Source organism: Cyprinodon variegatus, unplaced genomic scaffold (genome assembly GCF_000732505.1).
Source record: "Cyprinodon variegatus isolate N-32 unplaced genomic scaffold, C_variegatus-1.0 Scaffold846, whole genome shotgun sequence".
NCBI lineage: Eukaryota > Metazoa > Chordata > Actinopteri > Cyprinodontiformes > Cyprinodontidae > Cyprinodon > Cyprinodon variegatus.
This window is the reverse complement of record NW_015151299.1, coordinates 206424-226409: the sequence shown is the minus strand read 5'-3', so window position 1 is coordinate 226409 and position 19986 is coordinate 206424. Positions and strand designations below refer to the sequence as shown.

The 19986-nt window shown below is 35.3% G+C and overlaps 1 protein-coding gene across 3 annotated transcripts in view; it reads left to right on the top strand.

Moving 5' to 3' along the window:
* Nucleotides 1-7107, top strand: part of sema3e (sema domain, immunoglobulin domain (Ig), short basic domain, secreted, (semaphorin) 3E) — a 30360-nt gene extending 23253 nt beyond the window's left edge. Inside the window, exons 13-17 of one of the 3 annotated variants that reach the window (XM_015397257.1) lie at nt 306-347; nt 570-736; nt 994-1061; nt 1306-1439; nt 4832-7107. In XM_015397257.1, the coding sequence (XP_015252743.1) occupies nt 306-347; nt 570-736; nt 994-1061; nt 1306-1439; nt 4832-5332 (912 nt within the window). In that variant the 3' untranslated portion in view covers nt 5333-7107. Of the gene's footprint in view, nt 1-305; nt 348-569; nt 737-990; nt 1062-1305; nt 1440-4831 lie in introns of all 3 variants that reach the window. The other 2 variants (XM_015397255.1, XM_015397256.1) reach the window with 2 other exon arrangements.
* The last annotated feature ends 12879 nt before the right edge of the window (nt 7108-19986 follow it).

Below are 19986 nucleotides of genomic sequence, written 5' to 3'. Positions count from 1 at the left end.
TCTAGCTGGCTCCAACTTATCTTGTTTTGAGGTAGTGATTGTAATATAATTTGGCTTTTTTTCATGATTTGGAATTTAAGAACTATTAGTATTCACATCTGATACAAAACAAACCTAATTTGCAAATGGTGGTAAATACTATCTCATTCATTCGTAATTTAGGAAGAATGCAAGCATGGCAAAAAAAAAAAGTTTAACTCAAATGAGATTTTAAAAATATAATCACTGAATATTTATACTACAAAAAATAGCCTATTTTTTTTATAATTTTTATTTTTGACCCGCTCTAAACATTTTCTTTCCAGGTGCCTGCTCCAATCAAAGAGATCATAATATCACCCAAAAGGGTAAGACTAGCTTTACCATATGCAGTTTCAAAGTTCTTCCACAAGAGGACAACAGCAGTACAATTTATGCCACAATGCAGCAACACACTTGAAATGCATGCCAACCTATTTAAGCCTCTACCTCTATTTTTGGTTCAGTGTCTTAGTTAGATGAGGATAAGAAAAAAATAAAATGATGAGATCTGATTCCAGAGAAACTAATCAATATGTTTGGTTCCACAGCAACAGCTGTATGTTGGGTCAGAAGTGGGCATCGCACAGGTCAGACTACATCAGTGTGATCTTTATGGTTCAGCATGTGCTGACTGTTGTCTAGCCAGAGACCCATACTGTGCCTGGGATGGTCTCACCTGCTCCAGATACTACCCTGCTGGAGTTTACGCCAAAAGGTAAGAACATACACACACAGTTAATGTAAACTGCTCATGCCATTATTAATTAATCTACTTGCCCTAAAGATCACAAGCCTGCTTGGTTTATTAAATCATTATTACTCACAGAAATCAAAGTGATGTGTTATGTAAGACCTATCAGTGTGCAGTTGATCTCCTGTTTCTTCCTTTTATCTTTCCCTCCTTTCGGCTCCTGCTTTCATCTATTGCTATTTCATAAAAATGACTCCATCTTTGGATTTCTTTTCCAGCAGACGATTCAGACGACAGGATGTTCGTCATGGCAACGCCGTACAGCTGTGCAATGGACTGCAAATTGATGGTTGGTGCTTAAAATGACTGTGAAATGTGTTTATGTGTGTATAGATATCAAAAACATTGAGTGGTAAATCATAGAAAATCCCTTCATGAGCCATTTTGGTTGGAGGTTACAATAAGGTCAGTGCATTTCATCCGCAGGAGAAAAAAACAATCAGCTTTACATTAGCCACATAATGAAAGGCCGCTCCAGTCCATTGCCATCAGTCCTACACCTCAGTTTTTTTATTGTGTGTGTGTGTTTGTAGATGAACAATGGCAGAGGGCTGAGGAGAGGCTAATATATAGCATTGAGAGCAACACCACTTTACTGGAATGTGTCCCTCGATCACTTCAAGCCAAGGTTCTCTGGTTTGTAGAAACAAAAGGGGAAAAACATGAGGTAAGTAAAAATTCCAGTTATTTTTTCCATCATTTTTCATATGTAAGTTGTTCTGCTGGAATTATTGACCTGTCTTTTATTTAATAATACATACAAGTACATATGTATAATTCAGAATTAAAAAGTAAACCAAATTCAGTATTTAAATCAATTAAATTCTTTTCAGTTATTTATATAGCACCAATTTATAACACATCTTGAGGCACTTTACAGAGACAATTCATTTGGTGAATACAGTCAGATTAGAAGTTTTCTATGTAAGGATAACCAGCTGATTGCATTGAGTCATTAACTTTGCAGGATTTGGTCCTCCTGGATAAGAAAGTGGAGACAGTAGACATTTGCCTGCATTGTGTTGTTGACTCTATAGTAATCATTCCCGCTGATGAATTAAAAAGTAAATCACACACAGATTCCTGATATACATAATTATATACTGATTTACTATAGAAGGAAGGTAAGTGCTCTAGTAACTTTAAAGATTATATTTCATGGCTAGGATAAACCAAGAACTCTATTTTTCAGAAAGAGTAGAAAAATCAAAACGATTCCTTTGCCATAAATAGCTGTATTAGTACAACATGGCATGGGGATGCTAAGCTTGACTTTTTTTCAGAAGTTTTAGAGAAGCTACGGTTGTTTTAATAGCAACCATTTGTGTTGTTGGGTTGGGGGTCTCTCATCAGGAAATCTGTGGAGTGTAAGTCAGCTTTGCAGTTCAAGCACAGTTCTTCAAAAAATAAAACAAAAAAAATAGCTTGGGCAGGATGGGAACCTGCCAGATGATTAAATGAGAACACTGTGAGGGTAGTCAGGGGGATGCATTAAAAAGGAAAGAGTTGACACTGGACCTGATAAAAGACAATGAAGCATGGTGGAAACTGGTTACTCGAGAAACTTAAAACTGCAGTTTAGTAGATTAAATTCTGAGCATCTATATTGCAAAATAGCATGCAGATTTTACTTTCAGTTGAAAAGATTATGTTTGTTCACAAAAAAAACAGTGTAGTCTTTTTTATTAGACCCCAGCAGCAAATCACTGCAAATGTTTGTTGTATTACAAATGTTTATTATTCTTTCTGATGTTGCTTCAGGTTTAAAAAAAAAAGGTAAATACATAGATACCAACATTTTTAGCCCATTTCCAATATACACTATATGTGTTTTTTTTTTTTCCAAAACATTGATAGCTCCACCCACACCATGTGAATCTCCCCCTTACTTTGGGGTTTTACTGTACAGTCCTCTGAAAGGAGCAGCAGATCATGCTGGTTCTAACTTTTTCTTAAAACCTTCAAAAAAAAAAAAAAAGCATATATATATATATATATATATTTAGATGAAGCACTTTGTGATTACCTAAGGTTTTCAGCAAACAATTCTTGTGGAGATTGTTAATGACCGACTGCTGAAAAGCAATAAAGTCGGTAGTGTTTTTATAGCCTATTCCTGGGCCATAAAATACAATTTTTAAAGGAAAAAAATAAATAGACGGGTAGCTCTGGGGAGTAACTTACCTCAAATCTTTATAATTTAATTTTCTGATACTAATTTCTAAAATACATTAACTTTGGGGTAATATTTCGGTACAACTTAAGCTTTACAATGTAATTGTAGGCATCTGTAAATGGAGGATGTCAATACTTTAATGAGAGATTAAATACTGCAAACCATTTTGTCTATTTTTCTTTTTTTAAGTGTATCATATCAACATTAACATAAACGTTCAAAACATTCAAAGATTTTGCTTTTGTAAAATATAAAGTATGGAAAAAACTTAATATAAACTTGATATATTAATGCAAAAATTCAATCTGGAAGAATCTTATCAGCTTCACCTGAACCACTTATGATGTCTCTCATCCAGCTTCAGCCAATCATCTTGGGGCCACATCTCCTGCAAAGCCAATTATCTATAAATATCCCCTTCTTATTTCTCCCACAAACAAGCAAACTTTTCCCCACCTCCACTCAATCTCCCCCCTCACTCTCAGTCCCACTTACCCTCTGTCTTATTCCACCACCAGTGGAAGGCCCCAGGGGGAGGACTACTCTAATCCTTTTCCTAGGTTAATCATTGAATTGCGTTTTGATTCACAGCAGCAAAGTTTTCTGCTGGGGCCCAAGCGCCAAATAATGTATTTAATTTACATAAATATATGCATGTTTGCTTCTGTTTCCTTGAACTCCATTCGGCCTCGGCAGATGGTTGCTCACACTGAGCCTGGTTCTGTTAGCGGTTTCTTCCTGTTAAAAGTGAGTTTTCTTCTCCACTGTTGCTACAAGCATGCTCAGTGTGAGAGATTGAAAAGAGTCCTTAATTTAATGCAATCAGCTGATTTTCCTTTGATAGATTTATTTTTTTTTTTTTTACCAATCTCTGTGTGTTATGTGTATAAAAAAAACTGCAAAAACATTTTTCCAATTACACCTTTACTCTGTGTGAATCTCTCCAGGTTGAAATTGGGCCATTATAATTAGAAGAAAAACCTAGATTGATTTCAAGAAAATTCTGACAAAAGATATAGAATTTTTATGTTGTTAAAAATTCTAAACCAGCAAAAGAAAAAGATTGAAAAGTATGTTAAAACTATGATAGTCTTTTGCGATAGGAAGTCAGAGAAGTGCATAAAAAAAAAAAAAAACCTTAGACGTTTACTTGGATGATTAAGTTTGATGTATGCAGGAAAATAAAATGCCTGGAGTCCTCCAAGAATGAACGGGTAAATTTATGATATGCGCATTTGGATTTTTTCCAAACTGTAAGTGGAAGATCTTGGCTACAACAACGATAATCTTCTGGATGCAGAGTCACTATAAACTCCTTTTACAGGATCCTGACAGTTAGTATTAAAGTGAAACACGACTGAATCTTGTCTGAACCCTGGAGATGTTCGGATATTTTTTATAATTAACCTCACACAATGAAGAAATACCATGTTTACATTGGAATGCACAAGAGATAAGAACACCTTCAGTTTGTTTAAATTTAGACTTATTTTTGTACTTAAGCTCCTTTATTTATTTAGTGTTGTTTTCTCTGCTGACTGTGCTATGTCATTGGAGGTCAAGTGAACATACAATATGCAGTATACTGTATAATGTTACTGGAGCTGAATTACCTAATTCCATCCTAAAGATTCATGACTATCTGTTGGCATTGATTTTTAAAAGTTTTACTTTAAAAAATATTTTTACTTTCTTTTCTCTGATTAATACCAGGATAAACAACATCATCAGACATAAAGCGGGACTTGATGTGAGAAAGTGAATCAGCAGCTTGACTCTTGATGTAGAATATATTTAACGCTTCAAGGGACATGAGCTACTGCAGCAACAGAGCCATTCATTCCTAGATCCCCTTAATGTTTTTCTTTTTTCCCTATGTACAGGTTCGAGGTGATGAAAGGGTCATCATGACACCTCACGGGCTCCTGTTCTTACACGTGAAAAGCTCTGATGCTGGTGTGTACGTGTGTCAGACTGTGGAACATGGGTACGTGCACACATTATTACGGATCAACCTGCATGTGCTTCGAGCAGAGAGGCTGGACTTGGCTATGCGCAAGGCAAAGAATGAAGGAGGAGATGGAGCTGCAGCTCAATGCCACTCCATCATTATCCCCCCAGCTGCCCCCAGCGTCAGCTCCCAATCTCTTCAGCTACCATCAGTCCCAGCCCCCAATTCCAGGCTCTGGTACAAGGAGTTCCTCCAGCTAATTGGTTATGGTGACGCTCAGAAGGTGGAGGAATACTGCGAGAGAGTGTGGTGCTCTGATAAGAAACGCAGAAAGACTAAAAGAAAGTATGCAGCTTTAGGTGGGGTGAAGAGGGGAAAAGGAAGGGGAGAGGAGAACTCCCACAGAGCTCCAAGGCACACCTTGGATACCTGAAAACAACGAAGATTCAGCAGATATGCACACACCTTCTCTCTAAACACACATACAGTACATACACAGCCTAAAGATCATACTCACTGGGTGTTTACACCATGTCAGAGGTATTTGCTTCAACATTCGACATCAGCTGAAAGACAAAAGCAGTAGCGGATTGCCTTACATTTGTAGCTACATTTATCACTGAGGTCTCTTCTGCTTTTTCTGAGTCACATTTTGTCTTTTTCTGTGAGATGTACAAATGCATTTACTGCAGATCCTGAACATTAAAAGCATTTCTGTAGTACAGAAAAAAGACTGTAAAGGGTCAAGACCGATAAGATTGTGTAAAGTTTCTTCTGATCAGAAGGACACAAGACTGCTTCTTTTATGTCTGCCGCTCACGCTGAAACACACACACACACCTGATAGATTACATATTCTGTAATATATAAAAAAAACATTTTTGTGTTCAACACAATTTTTTTCTAGTTGCACGATAAACTATTTCCCTTTTTTTCCCCTTTGAGATATTTTGAAGTAATAATGTTGCTGTTTTTTGTTGCTGTTGTTTTGATTGTACAGTCAAAAGGCTATGAGCTAATTAAACAAAATTACAAAACCAGCAAGGATAACTGCATTGACTGCTAATATACACTGTTGAAACAGGATGTTTACATACACAGTATAAAAAAGAAAAAATAACCTTTTATTATATTTTCACTCTATCATTAAATCAGTTAGTTTTTATTGTTTAAGTCATTGGGACTACCAATGTTTTCTTAATGGGCCTTTCGGCAACAAGAGGCACAATTTCATGCCATTTCTGGTGTACATACAATTTCAATGCTTGAGCTATGTCATGCAATTGGCAAAATACATACTCCTTCTAAGGTGCTCTAACTGCCTGGGGGAGGAAAGACTCCTACCTCATGCCAACAAATAGCAGAGAGCTTCTCTAATCATGATCTAAATTCTAAGTTAAAACAAGTGCTTATAGATTTAGTACAGGAGAAGCAAGACCTAGGAATAATTTGCTCTGTGTACACTGCAGACCAAAACAACATTTCGATCTAGAATTATGAACATGTTAGGAGGCATGTTGAGATGCACTTGAAAGGGCCCCCATCCTTTTACACCAGTACCACTCCTGCCTGCAGTTATTTGGGTGCAACAGGTGTATTCAGTCATGGAGAGCATGGTTCATTTATTCTGCTTCACCAATATTTGTTGGCATTACTTTTAAACTCAGATTATTTTTGGTATCCTACAGCCTTTTCCCAAATGTTTACAATAGTTTAATCACATATTCTTCCTGACAGAATTAGTCATAATTTTAGGCAGCCTTACGCGTACAAGATCTAGAGGTTCTGACTAAGATTTTCTGAGGGTCTGAGATAAGGCCTTTATTATGTCTATTTTTAGACCATTTACTTTGCTGTGCTTAAACTAATTTGTGGTTTCACTAATTTATTTTATTTGTGGTCATTGTTCATTTAGAAAATCAAATGGCATCTAAGCTTTTACTTCTTAGCTGCTGTTTTGAGGTGTTTCCTTAATATCTCCATAAACTATTCTATACAACCCAATTTGCAATCTATTTTTTGAAGTACACCATTCTCTCCTGTAGCAATACACCCTTATAATGGAAGTGGCATTGTCATCTTTGCAAGCTTTAATTTTCCTATGATGTTGTCACACAGAACCAGTGTATTTGAGGTGTTGCCCTAAAAGAACATCCACAGTATGTCCCCAATCAACGCAGTGTCTTAACCTGTCAGAGGCAAAAAATAAATTTTCTGATTATTTGATTTCTTATTATAATGCAATATCTAGACTCTCTCAATTTTTCAAAATGATACAATTAGTGTGTTTAAGTTTCTGACTTTGTAAAAGATATAAAAGATATAAAAACACCCTCTCATCATCATGGCATTTAGAAAATAAAATCTGTTTGGGTAATCCTGTCTAACAAAGTAGATAAGATTTAGTCTGATTTCATATTTGACAATGAGAAAAGAAATTCTCTGTGATGTTTTATACAGTGTATGTATATATCTTGCATTAACAGTAAATTGCAAAGTAAATAGGGTATTTTAAGGCGTGTTTCGAATGCAAATATGCCCTCCTACAAAAAATATTTATGGACTTGTATCTGTTACAATAGATAATAAATGGTGTTATCCATGGACAGTTGGTTTGCATTATCTGTTTATACCACCACTATTGATGAAGAGTTAATCAATTGACATGGTTGTGCATATTGTGCATTTGTCTTAAATCTCCAAAATTTGAGTAATTCTTCTGGAAAGGTTCTTTATAAGGGTTGCTCTCATGAAAATAACAGCCAAATGACCAATTGTTGGGGCTCTACTGACCACTTGTTGTTCCCTGAGAGATGAGTCATTCTCTCAATACCAGCATTGTAACTCCACATTCAGTTCCTGTCCAGGTCAGACCAGCTGCAGACCACCTCTGCACATCCGTGAAAACAAAGCTTCTACCTCCGAAGTCCGAAGAGAGCATGCGACGGAGATCTTGCTGGAGCCAAGTAGGCCGGGGCTGAACTTTGTATTCATACAGTGGAAGGCTAGCACGCCCGTGGACATTAACGTGTTGAGCTGTTGTCATTGATTATTACAATGTAGCTGTAGCTGCTCTGTGAGAAGGATGCAAGTGGAGTGGTGCAAACAGGGAGGATGTGTAATTCAAAGGTAAGAGTGGGGACAGTTGGACCTAAAGGTCTCCACTCGTTTAATGATGGATACCACAAAACAGGCTTAGTTTTTGGAATGAGTTCTGAAACTCATTCTAAAGAAATTACATATACACATTCATGAATCAAATGAGTGAATTCATAAGCTGTACACAACAAAGATTTCAACAACCCAGGAAAATGAGTGGTGGGTCATCGATTTGCTGTGACATGAAAGGTGCTTAGGAGGATGGATGTCCATGTTTCTTAAAAAATCAAAGCTCCAATTATAGACTGCCTTTGGAAAAACTGAGCGATTTGAATATGGTTTTCTCCAGTGTAAATCTTCTTTGTAGCTGCCATGATTTAGATAACTAAGAATTTAAACAGACATGTTATTAAAGGATCTTTTATTGTGACAAAAATGACTTCCTTCAATCCTTTCTCAAACCTGAATTCCTCCCTAATCCGGTTTAGAATATTTTCACCCTAGGAAGAGTGACAGCTGGTCAATAGATGAGTGCAAAAGCTTGAACACAGCAGATAAGATTTAGGGTCCGATCTGATGGAAAATCCGATCGTAGGAGATCATGGTACTCATTAGTTCATTTAAAATGCAAGGTTCTGGTCAGACTGAACACAATTCTCTGCGACTTTGCTTGTGTAGCTCCAACTGGGATAGACACTGGGTCTGTTTTGGTCTGACCTAAGCTACAATTTGGTTGTCAAGTGGGGCATCTGCTTTGTATTTTGACTGAGAGCAGGCATAGCTCTGTGACATTGACTACTTTCATGACATTTAAAACAACATTCTTTAGGAAACAGTAGAACTCAAACCAACACCTAGATCAGTGGATATTCTATATGTAGCAGGAATTTCCTAAAAAACTTGGGTTGTTTATTTTCTAAATATGATATCCCAGTGGCTTTAAACATAATAAAAAAACAGACTGGATCACTTCAAAGATCATGTCTGGTGTGTTCAGGCCTTAACACACTAAACAGGCTAGCTGTTTCTCTTTCAAGGTGAATTAGGGGGAATGCTGGTTTGAGAGAGTAGGAAAAGATGCATTTTTTGCAATGAGAAAACACTCATCATCAACAGGAGTGGATGCCTTCAAGTCAAACAGTTCCCCTCTTACAATGCTGTTATTGCTTAGCTGACTCCGCCTTTTGGGAACCACAAGCCTTAACGATCAGTCATTAGGCTATCGGTCCTCATTTACATGCATGCAACCAATTCCAACTGTAACCATTAACTGGTTTATCCCAAATGGCAAGGTAATGCTTACTGTATACGAAATGTGTTGGACATATTTTTCTTAAAATTTTTCTGTGCAGATCTGTTTATGTTTTGTTTTATCATTATCAAAAACTGATTATTTTTTTCCTCCTGTACCCAATTTTAATAATAACACCTCATTTAGTTTGACAAACCTCCATTACATTTTGCAAAAGGGATGCATAATTAGGGAAGCAAAGTGGTAAATTTTATTTCTTTGTTTAAGTGAGGGGCAAACAAATTAATAGCAGCCTTTTATGAAAATGTTGAAATGATAAAATCAAAGGGATGTAGTGGTGAAATAACTGTACCTGTCCTCATTTCTGTTTCATTAGGATTATATATTTTGCTTTCTTTTTTATTTGTGCATTATTCATTCATTCTGCTTTGACTGTGATAAGAAGACAGTTGTATATCTATCAAAACCTTAAACTATCTATTGTAATTCATAAGTATTTGAAAGGTAAAATACCATTATTGTGGAAAATGTGTAAAGTTTACTTTTAAAATGCCTGCAATTAAAAAGAGGATTACTTTCATGTTTTGCTGTTACCTCTCTCGTTTAGTGAAAAAAGACAAGATAAAGGGTAGTTGAGCTCATGCATACTATAGTTATAAACTGGTTAAAGAAAAAATAGCAGTAAATGCTTGGAATCAGAGATGCACTGATCCAATCCAGTCCAACACCGATAGCTGGGCTGAGTGTACTGGCCATTATCCAATACCAATATCAATTTAACTGTTGAATGAATGAACCATATATCTTGTGACATGACTGAAGGCTTTAGCCTTGACATAAATATTGTTAACAAAGGTAACAAAGAAACCCTGAAATAATTTCATTTAAATTATTTATTAACAGTTGCAAAAAGACAACAAAAACAACAGTTCCATGTGAAGTGCACTACATTGGATCTGAAATATCCCATATTAAATCCCTGATGTCCGCTCCAGCCATCAGTCAATATCTGAGCCAATATAAGATACAGGTACTGGATCAATGCATCTCTTCTTGGAATGTTTTATTGCAGTGGCTTATTGTTTTTATTTTTTTTTTCTAGAAAATATTTGATAATAGGTGGGGAAAGCCCACCAAAGAGGTGTTTGTTTTTAAAAAAAATGAAGACTTGTTGGTTCCAAAGCAGTCTGGAACTTCCAAAAGAACCTGTTTGGAGGAAGTACCCCACAGTAGTTTTATCCTTTGGAGTATATAAAAAATGGATCTTTGTAAAATATCTTAAGTTCTGGTTTTGATTCTCTCTACTGCTCCTTTCTCTTTACCTTAATACACAGTCTTCAGAAGGATTTAGGTTTGACGTCTATGGAAGAAGGCTGGTATCATTTGTGTGTTGGTCACGTTTTGGTGCATTATCCCATTAAAATACCTACTAGTGGGTTAAAAACCAACACAAACCTTTGCTTCTTATGTTCTAATTTTGACTTTTATTTAAAAAAACAATCAGTTGACAGAACATTGCAGCAACATATCAGAAACTTTGCATCATCCACTCCTGTTGATGATAAGTGGTTTCCCATTGCATCTCCACTTACTATTCTATGAGAGGAGATAATAAGATATAAATATAGATATAAACAAAGAAAATTATTAATTGAAAACAAAAAAATTGAGATTTTCATGAAACTCTTTAAATGTATGACAACAAATTATTCAGTGTGGGGTAATATTTACTGTAATAATGTTAATATAAGGTGAGAAGATATCAAACCTAAGTGACAAACCACTGAATTACACTTTTGCTGTCATTGAAGACATCCATGCATGTAGCTTACTGCTTAAAAAGCTTTAGACACAAACAAAATAAGCAAGGGGGCAGGTCTTATGGCTGCAGGGATTCAAAACGAATCAGTTACAGGCAAAAAGAACGTCCAAGTAAGACCTTTCCTTCCAGGCAATGCAAGTCTATGTAAATTTAGTAATTACTGTAGTGCAAATAGGAAATAACAATTATAAAAGAACATTAAGAAAGTGATTCCGTAAAAGTAAAAAATAAATAAATAAATCCACTGGACTTGGTTTCCAAGATTTGAAGATGTTTCGCTTCCCGTCCAGGAAGTTTTCTCAATTCAAATGTCTGGCAGTGAGTTTGAGTGTTTATATAGACAAGGCCTTGTATTGCTTGGAAACATGCAGATTGAAACCGACGAGTGGGTCATACTGGAAACCAAGTCCAGTGGATTGTTTTTTTTTTTACTTTTATGGAATGACTATGACCTGGATGACTGAGAACCTTCATCAGAACATTAAGAAAGAATCAATGGCAATAAAACCGCTACCAAACTATATTCTTTGTCAGAAAATCAGTAAAAGAATAGGTAAACCAGTTTAACCTGCCATTAATACATAGCAGAGGTTAAAAATAAATAAATAAATAAAAAATTATCCTGTTGGAGATGGAGGTTTCCATTCAGATGTTATTCAAAACTGTCACTCATACTCTAGGAAAAAGGCTTTAGTCATGAAAAAGTCTAAGAAACAGCTCTTAATGCTGTTCATGTATAAGCGAGCAATATTTCTGCAACATGGACACCTTGAATGTGTGCAATGTGTCTGTAAGCTCNTTTTTTTTTTTTTTTACTTTTACAGAATGACTATGACCTGGATGACTGAGAATCTTCATCAGAACATTAAGAAAGAATAAATAGCAAGAAAACCACTACCAAACTATATTCTTTTGAAGAAAATCTGGAAAAGAATAGGTAAACCAGTTGAACCTGCCATTGCTACATAGCTGAGGTTAAAAAAAAAAAGCCAAATAATCCTGTTGGAGATGGAGGTTTCCATTCAGATGTTATTCAAAACTGTCACTCAAAAGGCTATGATATTATACATGATAAACTTAACAAAATTAAACATCTATTCTTCCTACTCTAGTCTAAGAAACAGCTCTTAATGCTCTTCATGTATAAGCGAGCAATATTTCTGCAACATGGACACCTTGAATGTGTGCAATGTGTCTGTAAGCTCTAGTGTCTCTTTTTTAGTATTCCTAGTTAGTCTAAGGTTGAAAGGTATCCATGTTGGGTGAGCTGCTAATCTGAAATGACATAAAGGCATGTGAAAAGATTTTTCAGTTCTTTTGCAGGATTTAACAGGTCACTGAATCACTGCGTTTTCAGGAATTAACGTAGGGTTCCTATAAAAGAAACAGAAGAAAACAACATCTAACCACCGGCAGAATTCTTCTTACCTCAGGGAGCTTTCTAGGACCCCATGACTCATTCATATTCTGTCCTGGTCTACCTTAGTCGGCAGGGTGCTGAAGGCATCTCTGAAGGGAATTCATGCCACTGATTTCTTGCACATGGCAACCATAGCAACAGGCTCTGAATCAGTTCAAATACATTCCTCATCAAAACCCTCTCTTTTTTCTCTATGAAAATTCAATACTGTAACTTTCATTCCTAAGTCTCTAGAGCCATGCATTATGCAAATTTTAATGTACACATCAGAATAATTGTTTTGGTTAGGCTCTTGGTAGCAGAAACATATAGACATTATTCCTTAACAGGCTTACTATGAGACTAAAGCATTACATTTAATTTCATAACCTGGTTTTACATTATGCGTCCATATTGCGATTGCTTGTTGTAACTCATGTCTAAATGACCAAACCTTTAAGAGGTATTTCTAGAGGGAGTTCTGCATGAAAACACTTTATTACAAATAAAAACGAAACAGGCCGTGAAATTAGAGGTGATGGAAAATGAACAAAAATAAGTGATCTATAAATAATAAGTTCAGCATGCATTTTTATGCTTCCAGCACCATTGCAGCTTTCTCCTCAATAAAACCACACATCACAGTAGTTAAGTTAGCCCACAGCTATATTTCCATAACTCACAGTTTCACCATCTGAAAAACCATTTGATTCCATTAGAAAAGACAACCCTTCCACTAAGCTGACGTTAGGGACCTCAAGACACTATGGATTAGAAAGCGTGCCTGTGTGAAGATGTTTATAGCACGATTCAAATTAGAATAAATTTTATCTAAATCTGCTGTAAAATATTACTTATTTCTTTACCTACTGTGTTAATCGCACTGTGTGAAAATAACCTGACTCATTTTAAGTTTCCTTTTTAAACTAAAACTGCAGTGCTGGTTTATTAGGGTCCCCCCAAACTCAATGTCTTTAGTTTCTGTAGCATATTTAGAATTGAGGTAAAGGACGGGGCATGGTCTGACTAAGTGACAAAGCGAGGCAGTGTATAGTCTTGACGAGGGTCTTAACCAGGGCACAAGAATCCCCATGAATTATATAATTTAATTATGACTTCTATATGTGTTAAGGTTTTGCGGTTCTTTATCCTTTGTACCTCAGCCGAGGAGGTTATGTGTTTGGTTGTGTTTGTTGTTTTGTCAGTTAGCAGGATTTCTTGAAAAGTTATGAATGGATTATACTGATATTTGAACCAAATTAACAATCCATTAAATATTGGTGATGATCCAGATCATAATCCTGATCATAATCTGACAAATATATATTCCAATATCCAGATGATGATCTGGATATTGGAATTTTTTAAAGGATTCTGGAACATTTAGAGTTATGGATATTTACACTCTAAACCAGAGGGTGGCAGCAGTAACGATTAACAGCTTCAGTCTGAAAGTATTATACTGAACATGGAAGAAATCTAGATTTTAGAAGTGGGGGGACGCAAGTATTTTTTAATATGAATAACTTTAATATAATTTACTTTTTAATACAACTAACATCCAATCATAGACCTGATTCAATGGCGCAATGTTTCAAGTGAGCTTCTCAGGAGTGACAGAGGTGACAGCCAATCACACAAGAAAAGACGTTGGCCCAATCAGGAGCATGTGGGCGGTCTAAACTCAGGGAAGCATTTTCAGCTTGAGCTGTGGTTTTCCGCTTGGTCCTAGTGCTCAACAAATGTTGGTGTACTGTCGTGTAACATTGTTTTCAGACAGTAAAACATGCAGTGGACTAAAATGGAAGTTTAAAAAGGTTTCTGGTGACATTTCCCCCACAAAATTACATCTATGCTGAAGAAATAAATGCAGACACAAGAAAAGGAGGTCTTGTTGGTATTTTAGAAAGATTACATAAAGTGGTTGAGAGGTAAATATGATTTTGATAACATATTTACCAGAGGCCTCATGCCAAAGGAACAATTAATTTAAATTTGGTAATGATCCATATCATGCTTGAATTTTAGCTAGAGGTGTTAGTCACAACATATCGGGCTATATTTGCTGCTTAGTGGAGGTCTGCACTCTGTGCTTTTCTAGTTAAATTTGTATCGTAAAGGTTACAGTGAAGTTTTTTTATTTAGTTGTTTATAAATCTTTCAGTTTAATCAATGAGTGGTGGATAGATTGGTTGATTGAATCTTAACTCAGATTTTTTTATTTTAGAATTTCAGAGCCCTCATCATTATTTAACTATTTAATACAAGTGTTCATTCTTGAGCAGATTATAAATGCTACAGGCTGGGGAATTTAAACAGAACCTTTGTTGTGATAAACATAATTCCTGTTACTACTAATAGATTATTAAAATGACTGATTTATTTCCGAACATTAAAATGATCAAATATCACTACACTTTTCGTACACAGGACTTGAACAAAGAGTTTTAAAAAATAACAAGAGATATTTAGTACCCAGATATTCATTATCAAATTCTAAGACTAATTTGTAGTGAGTAGGAAAAGTAGGACATTTAGGAAAATTAATTATGTAATTTTCCTACTTTTCCTAACTTATATGCATTATCAACATTTTTCTTTTGATCATATTGGTAAATGCAATTATTTTGAAAGTAACAAAATGTATATTTTACATGTATAAATCTATCATATTCTTATCACAATTTTAATGATTATATGCTTCCCTCATAGTGTCTGGGATTTAACTTAAAAATGTCATTGAAATATAAATGTTGTATGTTTGTACTTACTCTTTTTGTGTTAAAATATATTCAGAAAACATTTTCAAGATAAAAAAAAAGTCATTGTTACTATACCTACTTGACCTGGTTTTCTACATAAACATTATCTAGAGGGTTAGTGGAGTGTAAGATGCAATAACGTAATAGTCGATGAAACTAGTTGCTAAATATAAAGATAGAAAATGCTTAGTTAATGTGAAACAATATGGAAATCAAAACATTAGCTGACAAACAGCTGCATGTCAACATGTGCAGTGAGTTATCATGCTGACACAGCTGTCTCAGAGGCACAATGGTTTCCCTTGGCACCCACTATGTTAGGTAATAAGCAGAGGAGAGGCAACAACAACCACCATATGTCTGTTTAATCAGCTGTTGTCCACGATCTATGCTTCTTTATTTGTCAAACTCACATAGGCCTCCTTTACAAGAGATCCAAAAACATCACCTCATTCACTTGCCTTAAGTCACTGAAATGCATGTACATTTGTTTCTTCAATATTTCTCTGAAGACCTGTGCATGTATGTGAGATGAACGTCACCCATAATCTAATAATATTCCCCACAGCTCTACTGCCTCACAAGGCGCAAACAGCTTTAGAGAGAGGACGGGGCGGAAGTGAGAAAGATGGGAGGTGTGGATCATCTGACTTTTTCCTACCACAGAGCCGAGACTAACAGGAAACCAAGAATATGCCAGTGAGAGGGAAAATGTGTCAAATGGATGCAGTAGTAAAGAGAACGGAGAGGAACAGAACAGTAAAAAAAAAAAAAAAGAGGAACATGCTTATAGGATGATGTCTGATAATAAGCATTATGTTTTATCACTTTGCCTTTTTAGGGACCCCTAAACATAGAATTATATTTTGCCCATATCAAGATATGTGATCTCAAAATCTACAAGTTGCAGATCACATTTGCCTTAAACAATAAAGAGTGCATAACATAACCAAGATATATTTCTTATGCATGAGCTTTAATATTTAAAACACAGCTTTGAATAAATGTCTCAAAACAGAAACATGCTTTAAAGCTCAAATCTCTCTTTGCACACATTATAGCATTTCACAATCAGAGAGTAATGCTTTGATATTTAATGTGTGCGCATGTGTGCAACATAGTAGATGAAGCATCATTAACTTGTATGTAATCACTAAATTTGTGTCTCTGTAGGGGTTTTCCATTCGTCTAATCCCCCCCTTTATCCCTGCATATTTGTCGTTACATCACTCTGACCCTTGCACTCTCTCAGCTCCAACAGCTGGCCTACGTTGGTAAGCTACCAACAGCACAAATTTAGAGAATACTAGCTCTGTGGGGAGTTAAATTACAGTAGAGAATATAGAAATATAAAATTAGTATGTTAATTCATGCCATTATACATTTTTTCTTAAAATATTTGAAAACTTAGAGAGGCTAGATTTACAAAGCAGAGTGAGACATAAACTGATTTCAGATAATAAAGTCAAAAAATCAAATTGATTCAAAGAAAACTTACTGACTGTATGAGCTGTTTGAACTGTAAAGTGCCTTGAGATGACGTGTGTTGTGAATTGGTGCTTTATAAATAAACTGAATTGAATTGAATATACCTAAAAAGATTTGAAACAATTATTACATTCAAAAGAAGTTCTATCCATTGATGTAGGTCCACTCTCACAGACGACTTCCAGGTCTTTATCTGACAAACCAAATTTAACATCATGTAATTCTGTGAATTGTGAACTGAAAAAAACATCTAGGCCAGATGACATCTCGTAATTTCATATTATGAATTGTGAACTGTAATGATCATTTTGGTTTTATGTAACTTTAAATGTATTTTCATTCAGTAGACTCCAGGAAGAATAGCAGGAGTATGGGCTATGGCTAATGGAACTCCAAATACATATATAAATAAAATGCATTTCCTTCCCTCTTAAACAAAAAAAGAACACAACAACAACTCACTTTTTCAAGGTTGTTAAAAAGGATAAGGTTTAACAACCAAAACCTCTTGCAATCCAATCCTAAAGCACCCAGACATTTTACAAAGACACAGTAAAGTGTATTTTCTATTTAAGATACAGTTGTATTTGAGATTTGAAACTGACTTTTAAGATTTGTTTCATATAAATAAGTCAAACTGGTATGGTTCCTCCATACTAGGAGGATGTAACCATATGTTCCAAAGAGCAATTTCATGTTCTTTGCAGAGAAAATTGCTGAAAAAAATAAAGAAAGAAAACTGAAATGCAAAATAGATTAAACATTTAAAACGTGCTAATCAGCTTTGTTGGTATTAACTTCTTTGAAGGGCATAAAGTTCTATAAAATCAAACATTAGTGAAGATCAACATTTGCAAATTCCAACTGCAAAAAGGAGATAATAAAAAAAAGAAAAAAGCAGGAAGAAGAATGTCCTCAATCTGGAATTAGGCATGAGACTGCAAACAGAGAGATACTGCTGAAAGCTGCATAGTGCCAACATGTTGCAACTGAAGACAGAATTATACACAGATAGAGCAGGGGTTTAAATGAGTGAATACATTAAAATTCTTAAGCAGATTGCTCATCCTTTTGGGTATTTGCAGCAAGACTGTAAATGTCCTCTAGGTTAAACAATGTATGAGAGAAAAACAGATTTGTCTAATTTATTATAAAACACTGATTATATTACTATTATATTTATATTAGTTATAACTAAATACAAATTAAATCTAAATTCAGCAATCAAGTTCCAATGGTTAGCAATCATTAACTATGCTTTCCACAGTTGTAAATAACCCATGTATTCTGTTAAAATTACTGCTGCTATATCTTGACCATATCCACTGCATTTCCTTTAGCTTTATTTAAATTATATAAAAAAATACTGCCTCTCTTTGCAATAACACTATCATGACTAGTTTTGCAAAAAAACAACATTTGCCTCCTGAAGGCATGTGCGCTCTTACATGCACATGCTCTAATCAATACTCTCACACAGCAAGAGTATTGAGAATGTAATGCAGATCAAATCAATAAAACCACAAATTGACAAACACTGAATCAAAAATTGGTCTGAAACACTGAGGTATAATATTTTTTTAAAAGGATACAAACCAAAGCTGCATACTTTAGAAAAATTCACCTAGCTGGAGCTGCATAAACCTGAAAATTAAATTCTCTAAATAGACTCTTTTAAAGTTTTTACAAGGCCCATTTTTCCTTCTCAACACATCGGGGAGCCATACAACAGCAACGTGTGTGCTTTACAGCAGCCGCCAGCTGGATGCCTGTGCTCACTGGTGAATATTTGATGAGAGAATGGATCCTCTCTGAGAGCAGGTTGAGTACAGTGTGCATTCTCAATTGTACACATGAGCACTCCCAGGTACGATCATGCAGCATACGAAGACCAGATGGAACAGTTTCCTTTGCAGCTAAATAGGAAGGTGCCAATGAGGGTGATATGAGAGTATACAAAATTACTCCCTGATGAAAGCACACCAGAAAGAGATGCTTGTCACTCTTTAGTAGTCTCCATCTTAGAAATCACACTCATGAACACATGCATTAGGGAGTGAGTCCTTATGGAAATAAACTTTATGTGCCAGAAGAGGAATAACAACAGAATAAGAGACAAATAAGTGTCAAACTATGTTTCTATTATTATCATTACATGTAATATATGTGTGTATGTTCATAGAAACAAGTATATTTCGCACTCTACTATCCTATTTACAAAGTTATGAGTCTTTTATTAAAACCTTAAATAAAACCTACATAGGGGCTTTTGTAAACTTGCATTTTTAAACACAAATGTTGTAATGGAAGTTTACTTTTAAATTTGTCACATTTTCGGTGCAAGGCATTTAAATGTATCTTAATCTAAAAGTAAACCTCTAAATCTTACATACCACTGCAAGATTAAGATGTAAAATAATTGTCATTCCACCAAGATTTATATTTCTGATAAAAAATGATGCAGGTTTTATGCGATACTCCAAACCATCATGTCTTTTCTGGCTGGTTTTCTTTTACACCTATTGGATTATACACCCTGCTGTCTAGACATTACCACTACCATAAAGATGTCAATGTCAAATAAGCAGATGTTATATCACTTTCAAAATTCAGACGTTTTAGTTTCTTATTTATGTTCAAACTAAATTAACAGTTTAAATGGCGATCTATATTTACAAGAAAAGCCAATTTTACATATAATAATAGTTAATGATATAAATATACATTAAGCATTTTACAGTAAGCACACAATAAGTGTCTCCTCTAAATAGAATTTTTCCCATGTTTTAAAGTAGGTTCCTGTGTGGATTAAATTGAATGCTTATCCTCTCTGTCAATTTGTTGAGGGTATAAATTATTCAGCTTTCTTTGGCTGTGCTATTACAACTGCCTTTCAGGGGATTTTTTGTCGTTCAAATGTTTATGTGAAGTGTCATCCCTCCTAGCCAGATCAGATGTGTTTATGTATAACCCCATGTCATTTTCATTCCCCTTCAGTCATTCCCTCTTTGCTACTTTGACTCTGATCTGCTTCGATATTCTTCACTGATTCAAAGGATTTGTGAGTGTGAACGTTGTTATCCTCTGACTTTTCCGATAAGTGGTTGGGAACAGGCCTGTGTGTGAGTGGGGGTGGGGGTGAGATAAGAATTGAAAGAGTAGCCGATAAGACTCTTGTTGACACTGTTTCTTTAAGAGTATTTTTAGTATGTTAGATAGCGGTGGTCACTCTTAGCCAAAAAAGGACTGTGCAGCTTCAGAGACT